At 40.4% G+C, this 9399-nt stretch overlaps 1 protein-coding gene across 2 annotated transcripts; it reads left to right on the forward strand.

Annotated features, from left to right (window-relative positions):
- The first annotated feature begins 16 nt into the window (after positions 1-16).
- Positions 17-9368, forward strand: LOC110497986 (dopamine receptor-interacting protein 1). Of its 2 annotated transcripts, XM_021574489.3 has the most exons (5): positions 17-380; positions 2679-3203; positions 5506-5595; positions 7348-7482; positions 7719-9368. In XM_021574489.3, exons 1-5 carry the CDS (start codon positions 295-297, stop codon positions 7900-7902), a joined length of 1020 nt encoding a protein of 339 aa, XP_021430164.1. In that variant the 5' UTR covers positions 17-294; the 3' UTR covers positions 7903-9368. The 2 variants fall into 2 exon arrangements, with proteins under 2 accessions (XP_021430164.1, XP_090067511.1); XM_090211385.1 differs by lacking the exons at positions 17-380; positions 2679-3203 and adding an exon at positions 3502-3708.
- The last annotated feature ends 31 nt before the right edge of the window (positions 9369-9399 follow it).

Consider the following 9399-nt stretch of genomic DNA (forward strand, 5'->3'; position numbering starts at 1 on the left):
CACCCCTGCGCGCCCCCTCAAGAGAAGGAGGCAGGAAGGAAAATGTTGGAAGGAAAATGTCATGAAAAGCAAAAATGTCTCAGACAGCAGGTGGCAGCATTGAATTGCTGAAAGAAAGAGATGAAGGGCGTAAACCAACCACTGTTTATAGGCGTGGTCACGCGAAGCAATGGGCGTAACTTGACATTGCTCTGGATATTTTGAAGCTTGCTGAGTGCCAAGCTTTCTCGAGGGTTACATAGAAGGATTTCTGGCTGTTGGCCTGAATTAAGACATGAAGAAATACAGAGAACGATGGAGAGCAAATTCTGCATTTTGACCGAAACAGAAGACCTCAAAACCCTGATTTCGAGCACCGAAGAGAGTCTGCAAATTGAAAGGTAACGTTACTAACGTTTGGTAGCCAGCTGCTAAGCTAACTTGCATGTGATCTAGCTAGACTAACCAACCAACACATATTTGAAAACATTGGTAGATAATCCGACATCCAACATTTGGTAATATTGCATCCACACGTAAAGGCACTAAACGTGGGGGAGGGGAGTTAGCAAACTAGCTAGTAACGTTAGATGGTCTGCTAAGCTAACGTGTACTAGCAGCTGGTGTATACCAGGGGCGTATTCATTACGCTGGTTATGTGGTAATGGCTAGAAGGGATACTGCTTTTATCAAATTAACGTCAAAAGTTGATTGTTTTTTTGTATTTTAGCTAGCCCTAAACATTTTCCTAATCTTAAACATAATTCTCCTAACCTTTGCGTAAATGTCAAATCTTAAATAAAGCTGCAGGTCAGGAGAATTTATGCAGCAGGCTAGTCAAACCCTGATTCTGTTGCAAAACGTTACCTACACGGATGCGAACGAAACGGGGAGGGACCTACCTGCATTTGTCCAATAGAAACTCTCGTTTTCGTTGGGTTTAACTGTTTGGACTGATTACACCCCAGTGTTTGTTGCAACTTGGATGTCAAAAGTATCGAAGTTACATGCAGGAGAGCATTAATTATATCTAGCTGCCATGTTAGTCTTCAATTCGATGTATTAAATAATGCTGACTAAACGTTTATCATATTTTTTTAAATATGCATTATGTAACTAGCTACCGGGGTTTGCATTGCAATTATGCATGTCATCCTCAGATCTGACAGTTGGCTTGCTACAAGATGGGATGACCCCTGGCATGAGGGATGTATTGCCATGCACACTCATATGTAGCTTAATTATTTAGTAAATTATGAATACCTTCCTTAACCAATCCCATGCAGGTAAACCCTTATTAATCATAAGGAAGATGAAGGTATGGATTTGAGATCATCGAACTGTGCTAAAAGGATAAGTGTTTTTTGGGAGTTTTTTTTAACCACATTTCATTATTTTTTTTATGTAAATGGTATGTTATAGAAGGGCACAGACAGCTTTTTAGTGATTTGACATGTTTTAACTTACCCCAAACAGCAAATCACTTCCTCATCCTTGTGTAGTATGGGTGCCCTGAAAAGTATGAACGAAGGCTCCAAAAACACCCAAATACATCCTTTTAGAAACGGCAAAGCTGTCAGTGTAGTGATGCATTTCTTTAGCTATTGTACACGAAATTATGTAATTCCAAACTTTATCCGCAACATTATATTCCATTTTGTTGCGACTTGAGCGCTACCACTCGGTCCATTTTGCAGGTCACTCCTCAAAAAAAAGAAACACTTGAGGGATACAAAGTACACTACATGGCCGAAAGTATGAGGACACCCCTTCAGATTTGTGGATTCGTCTATTTCCGCCACACCCGTTGCTGACTGGTGTATAAAACCGAGCATACAACCATGCAATCGCCATAAACAGACATTGGCAGGAGAATGGCCCATACTGAAGAGCTCAGTGACTTTCAACATGGCACTGTCATAGGATGCCAATAAGTCAGTTCATAAAATGTCTGCCCTGCTACAGCTGCCCCGGTCATCTGTAAGTGCTGTTATTGTGAAGTGGAGGAGGAATGATGGTCTGGGTCTGTTTTTCATGGTTCGGACTCGGCCCCTTACTTCCAGTGAAGTGAAATCTTAACACTACAGCATACAATGACATTCTGGTGGAAAACCTTTCCAGAAGAGTGGAGGCTGTTATAGCAGCAAAGGGGGGACCAACTCTATATTAATGCCCCAGATTTTGGAATGAGATGTTTGACGAGGAGGTGGCCAAAAGTAGGTGGACATGTAGTGTATATTGAAAGCATGGGGTGCTTCCACACAGGAAGTTCCAGACACTTGTAGAATCTCTGCTGAGGCACAGCAAAGCTGTTCTGGCAGCTTGTGGTGGCCCATCACCCTATTAATACACTATGTTGGTGTTTCCTTTATTTTGCTAGTTACCTGTCGCAGCAGGATACACGAAAAATGGAATGACATCTAAAGACATGCATCACAATACTGACAGCTTTGCCGTCTATAAAAGGACGTTTTGGGAGATTTTGTTAAAAAAATTTCAGGGCCCCCATACAACACAACAAGAATGAAGGAATGCTGTTAGGGGTAAGTTTCTGTAAAATGTGGGGAAAAAGTGTGTGGACCCTTCTATAACATTCCATTTACAATTTGTTTTATTTGGTTGTAAAGGATAAGTTATTTTTTAAGGGCAAAACTTCAACCCAGAGTGAATGATAACGTACCTTCATGTTGTTTCCCTAGGACCAAGACATTGTTTGAGGAGATCCGTGCATCCATCAACAACAATGATGAAGAGGACCGTTCCTTTTGGAGGCCTGTGCTCCCATGGGGGGGCGTTTACACCATCAGGGCAGGGAGGAAGGCCATCTCATGCACCCCTCTGTATGTTAAGATAAGCCTAAAGAACACCTGCACCATCGATGGGTTCCTCATGATTCTTTATGTAATTTTGAGAGACAACCAGAGCTTTCCCCGGGAGGTGGGCATATTCCTGGGCAGGCAGTTTGTGGAGCATTTCCTCTACCTGATGGACTCGTATGACTACACCACCGTTAAGATGCTGTGGATCTGGGACAGGATGTCCAAGAGGCAGTACCGCTCAGTGATCCACCATGCAGCGTTGGAGATCGACCTGTTTGGTAATGAACATGAGAACTTCACCAAGAACTTGGAGACAATGATGTCTACCATGCAGGAGAGTCTGTGCACCAACTGGAGCTGTCCTGCTCGTTTCCAGGAGTTCATACAGAAAACCATCAACATCAAGTAAGAGAGGCAAAAGCTGTAAGCCAAAATCTGTATTATGGTCAGTGTGGGAGGATCCAGAGCTTGTTCAGCTTCTGATCAGAGACCAGTAATCCTTAATTTGTAAAAATGAATGAAAACCAATAGCGATTCACTATAAATAAGGTAGCCAAAAAGCTATGAGTTCAAATGGGAGGACCTTCCATGTCTCTATTGCTTGCAATGCTAATTCTTCTGGACAGCTGGTCTACACTTCTGTCTTCAAGAGGCTTTTATTTTGCCCCCTTGACACGCTGCTTGACTAAAATAAGGTTCAGCTTTCTAATGATCATAGTATGAAATGATGAAGTGTGGTTGGTTTCTTAACAGCTCTGGTCTAGTCTCTGCCAGAGCCTAATAAAGTAATGTTTACCCACAGTGGGTTGCATGTCGACAGTGGATTATACTGTGCCCATTATCAAATCCCAACCACTATTTTAAATGTTTATTGGTACTTTTCTTTCAGGTTGGAGATTACGTGGATTAGGTTAGTGTAAATACAGTACATGTATGCTGCCTGATACTGGTGGTGGATAGAGTTTCACTGGATTCATAAATCTGAAGCCTCTGGTTGGAATTTCCACTCCCCACCAAATATGGTGAGGATAGGAAGCCCAGTGTGGCCAGCAGTGGGAGAGTACAGACAGGTTGTTGTTGTTTTTTAGCAACAAAACCGCCACTTGAGCAACTATTTGGCAAAACAGACAGGATTGGCTTAGATTGTTGACATGTAAACAATATATTTTGTCTTCAATGTTTATTGAAAACAAAAACATTTGCACAATGAGCACTTGTCTCTCAAATACATCGTGTCAGTTGTTGGTTAGATAGCTAGCAATTTTTTTGCCGTATTAGCATTGTCATGAAATCGGTCAAATACCTTAAAACAAGACATGGTATCAAGAACATGATGAAACCAACAAACGAGCAATTTATTATTCCCCACGTGACAGCAACCATAACACGAAACTAACTATCAGGCCGTCCAGAATCACAACACATGGTCTTCTGCCCCATTTGTAGCGTGGGCTTCGTTCTGGTAACGTTATCAGCTAACCCATCTATGGAATTGGGCCGACATTCTGCCGATTTTTCTCATCGAAGAAACGCCCAAGCTCAGTCCAGTTTTCTGTTCCCAAAACTCCAATCTGTTAAGAACATAGGCACGTCTACATAACTTAGTACACTCTGCCAAAGTTAAAAACATTGCGTTGTTTATTTGAATTTTTTTCACCTTTTTATTTTATTTAACAAGGTAGGCAAGTTGAGAACAAGTTCTCATTTACAACTGCGACATGGCCAAGATAAAGCAAAGCAGTGCGCCAAAAACAACAACACAGAGTTACACATAAACAAACGTACAGTCAGTAACACAATAGAAAAATCTATGTGCAAATCTAGGGAGGTAGGCAATAAATGGGCCATAGAGGTGAAATAATTACGATTTAGCATTAATACTGGAGTGATAGATGTGCAGATGATGATGTGCAAGTAGAGATACTAGGGTGCAGAAGAGCAAGAGTGTAAGTAATATATGGGGATGAGGTAGATTTACAAGGAGTGCAAGGGCGAATTTAGTTATTGCAAACGCACTTCACAGAGAATACATTTTTCTAACAGAAATATTGAAATGCATGCTAGAACGCGACAATAGGAGCTCCTTGCGTGTGCTACCCACTATGCTTTATTTGCTCCCATTGAAAACAACACAGATGAACTATCTTGAGAGAGTTATAAATACGCAGTGTACAAAACATTAAGAACACCATCGTAATATTGAATTGCATGAACCTCCCCTGCCTTTGCCCTCAGAACAGCCTCAATTTGTTGAGGCATGGACTCTACAAGGTGTCAAAAGCATCCACAGAAATGCTGACCCATGTTGACTCCAATGCTTCCCACAGTTGTCAAATTGTCTGGATGTCCTTTGGGTGGTGGATTATTCTTGATACACATGGGAAACTGTTGAGCTTGAAAAACCCAGCAGCGTTGCAGTTCTTGACAAACTGGTGCTTACGCCTACTAGTTAAATATATATATATCCCGTTCAAAGGCACTTACATATTTTGTCTTGCCCATTCACTCTCTGAATGGCTCACAAACACAATCTGTCTCAATTGTCTTGCGGCTTAAAAATATTTATTTAACATGTCTCCTTCCCTTCATCTACACTGATTTGAAGTGGATTTAACAAGGGACATCAATAAAGGATCATAGCTTTTACCTGGTTTCACTACATGGTGTTCAGTTAGCCTTCTTACCCTTTTTTTTTCTTCCATCCCAGTCCTCCTCACGAGCTGCCCCCTAGAGATCCCATTCAGTCAGCTGTGGATGAGTTCTTCTGTCCCAAGATCATTCTCTGCAAAGAACTGGGGTGAGAGACAATGTTTAAAAATATATATTTATATACTGTATCCACCACACACTATGGAGAACAAAAGTAAATTAGTTTTACATTTGAGTTTTTTATCGCTATTATGTTACAGATACATTATTCATACATTTTTTTTTACATGCATGGTACTTTTATACACAGTTTTACATGACAAAAATACAGTTTCATATACACATTAAAAGATACTCCGACATATATGGTATACATTAGTGCAGTGCATTCGTAAATATTCAGACCCCTTCACTTTTTCCACATTTTGTTACATAAACAGCCTTATTCAAATGTATTACATCTTTTTCCCCTCGTTTACACACAATACCCCATAATGACAAAGCAAAATCAGGTTTTTAGAAATGTTTCTTAATTTATACACATTTTAAACTGAAATATCACATTTACATAAGTATTCAGACACTTTACTCTGTACTTTGTTGAAGCACCTTTGGCAGCAATTACAGCCTTGTGTCTTCTTGGGTATAATGCTACAAGCTTGGCACATCTGTATTTGGGGAGTTTCTCCCATTCTTCTTTGTAGATTCTCTCAAGCTCTGTCAGGTTGGATGGGGAGTGTTTTTGCACAGCTATTTTCAGGTCTCTCCAGAGATGTTCGATCGGGTTCATGTCCAGGCTCTGGCTGGGCCAATCAAGGACATTCAGAGACTTGTCCTGAACTCACGCCTGCGTTGTGTGATTAGGGTCGTTGTCCTGTTAGAAGGTGAACCTTCACCCCAGTCTGAGGTCCTGAGCGCGCTAGAGCAGGTTTTCATTAAGGATCTCTGTACTTTGCTCTGTTCATCTTTCCCTCGATCCTGACTAGTCTCCCAGTCCCTACCGCTGAAAAACATCCCCACAGCATGATGCTACCACCACAATGCTTCACTGTAGGGATGGTGCCAGGTTTCCTCCAGACGTGACGCTTGGGATTCAGGCCAAAGAGTTCAATCTCGGTTTCGTCTGAGAGTCCTTTAGGTGCATTTTTGGCAAACTTCAAGTGGGCTGTCATGTGCCTTTTACTGAGGAGTGGCTTCCGTCTGACCACTCTACCATAAAGGCCTGATTGGTGGAGTGCTACAGAGATGGTTGTCCTTCTGGAAGGTTCTCCCATCACCACAGAGGAACCCTGGAGCTCTGTCAGAGTGACCATCGGTTCTTGGTTCTCTACGGACAGTTCCTTCGGCTTGGTTTTACTCTGACATGCAATGTCAGCTGTGTGGGACCTTATATAGATAGGTGTGTGCTTTTCCAAATCCTGTCCAATCAATTGAATTTACCACAGGTGGACTCCAATCAAGTTGTAGAAGCATCTCAAGGATGATCAATGGAAACAGGATGAAACCTGAGCTCAATTATGAGTCTCATAGCAAAGGGTCTGAATACTTGTGTAAATAAGGTATTTCTGTTTTTTTGCAAAAAATTCTAAAAACCTGTTTGCGCTTTGTCATTATGGGCTATTGTGTTTAGATTGAGGGGGGATTTAAAAAAAAAATCCATTTTAGAATAAGTCTGTAATGTAACAATGTGGAAAAAGGGAAGGGGTCTGAATACTTTCCGAATGCACTGTATATATGGTGTTTTTGTTCCTATTACAGATCTCTCACTTTTAATCCAATAGTATTATTATATTGTTGATTGTCTGTGGCTTTCCAAATCACCTGAGAGACATAATGTTGAATCACTATCTTTTTTTTTATGTTCTTTCTGATTCTGACTGATTTGCTGTCTGTTCTTCAGGTGTAATGGGTTGAGGGAGTTCTCTCAGAGGGTCTTCTGCCATGGACCACCTCCTTTTGTCATTCTCAACATGCAGCTTTGGAAGTCTGAGGAGCTGTCCTATGTTCCCTACCATCTAGCCCTATCCCAACACAGGTAAAGAAATCTTGTAGAGCAGGACTCGTATCCCAGCCTCATTGTCTTAGGTGCTGTTTATTTTTCTCCCTGGATGTTAAATGTAATTGATTGGCTATCTGTTTTTATTTTGTTTAAACAGCACCCACTTGCATGTACTTTGCTATTTGCCCCGATTTCTTTAAGCTTTTTCTGGTAACCGAGAATGGTCTTCAACATGCAGAAAAATCCAATTGCAACTCTCTGCTTTTCCACAGGTACTCACTGGAGGGCGCCACACTCTTCAACAAGGAGGAGCATCACTACTCTGCAGCCTTCCAGATAGACGGCTACTGGATGCACTATGACGGGCTGAGGAGCGACAACCTGATTCTGTTAAACAAGCCCCCTGAACTCCTCCTTCTCTCTTCCCTTGTCTACATCCGCGCCTCAGACAAATGAGATGCACTAATGTAACCAAGCAGGGATGGGGTCGGTTCCATTTTTCATTCCATCATTTCAGGATGAAAATAAATTCTCCTGAATTTACTTGAATTTAAAAGGAATTGACCCCAATTGTGTCACCATGGTCCAGAAGGAAGGAGGTAGATACTAGACAACATTGATAGGGAAGCATCTTTTGAAAAATGCACACTAACATCTTCCTGTTTATTGCCCTTCGTTCACAGAAATAGTATCCAAGTTACTTTACATTTGGCTCATGATGGGTTTTGTCTTCCATTCCTCAGTGAGCTCTTACCAGATACTTTTATCACCTAATCATATTTATTGACATTTTTATCTAGTTTGAAAAGGCTTATACCACATTTCCAAACTTTTTAGGCGATCATGTCAACAACTTCCTTGTTTTTATACTTTGAGATTACTTTTTGGAATTATGTGCTCCATTTTGCCTGACTGTTGCCTCAAACACTCACTGTGCAAAATGATAAGTTCATCTTCTCTTTGGGCATGCTTGGAATCCAAGAATATATGCATGGACTATAATAGTTCTGGGGAGGTATGCATATTAAAGAATCAACTCAACCTTAAATAGCTCCACTGCAACAAAAACAAAAGTTTGCAGCGTGTTTAGTTGTCTTGGGTGAAATGGTTGCACTTTCAGAGAAGCAAATTCAGCTAATCAAACTTTGATGTAGAATTGTCAACAGGGTGTGTGTGTGTATATATAGGCTAGACTAGTGAAGCATCTGAGATTGTACAGGACTCATCTACTACAATCCTTTTGTGCATACTAGCCCTGACCTCAGATCAAACTGGTGCTTTTTTGTACTATTTCCCCTGTTTAAAAACATTTGAAACAGTATTTGCATTTTGTGGAAATTCAATCATTATCCTTAATTTACTTGCTTGTTTTAAGCTGTCCATTGGGCTTCAACTTGGAAGTGAGTCACACAGCGTTAACTTGTATTAAAATGAATACCTGCTCAAATATTTGTATATTGTGTGAAAATGTATCATTGGATAAAATTTCAGTTCTGTCTTAAATGTAAGTAATTACTTGTACTTACAAGTACCCCAGCATAGTGATGTTACATAAGTGCTTCTTGAGTGCTTCTTGAGTGCTTACCTTTCACAGTAGCATATAATACCCTGAATTCAAATTATTCTGCACAATTCAATATGGTACATTGTTACATCCCAATCTAAACAAGATGTCAAAGCATTAGTAAATAAATGTGATTTTGTAATGCATTTGATCATTTGGAAATAACACTACTGCTCATCACAGGCTTCATATGCACATATGTACTGTTAAGCATTGACCTCTGCCAGTTTCATCTTTGTCAGAACTAAATAATGAAACTCTTTGAGCAACAATCCTTGTTTATGTATTGAATGGTGGGTTTTTTTTCTTTCTATGCAGTCATTGAAGTTTTAAGCAATACAAATATTTTTATATTCTAGCATTTGTATGTTGGTTTGTTGCACATAAAA

The sequence above is a fragment of the Oncorhynchus mykiss genome, chromosome 19, assembly GCF_057628025.1.
Source record: "Oncorhynchus mykiss isolate SJ-2025 chromosome 19, ASM5762802v1, whole genome shotgun sequence".
Classification (NCBI taxonomy): domain Eukaryota; kingdom Metazoa; phylum Chordata; class Actinopteri; order Salmoniformes; family Salmonidae; genus Oncorhynchus; species Oncorhynchus mykiss.

Coding starts and splice junctions, on each gene's coding strand:
- LOC110497986 (XM_021574489.3), top strand. CDS start 295: ATGGAGAGCAAATTCTGCATTTTGACCGAAACAGAAGACCTCAAAACC. Junction 5,596..7,347: donor ATTCTCTGCAAAGAACTGGG/GTGAGAGACAAT, acceptor TCTGTTCTTCAG/GTGTAATGGGTTGAGGGAGT. Junction 7,483..7,718: donor CTAGCCCTATCCCAACACAG/GTAAAGAAATCT, acceptor GCTTTTCCACAG/GTACTCACTGGAGGGCGCCA.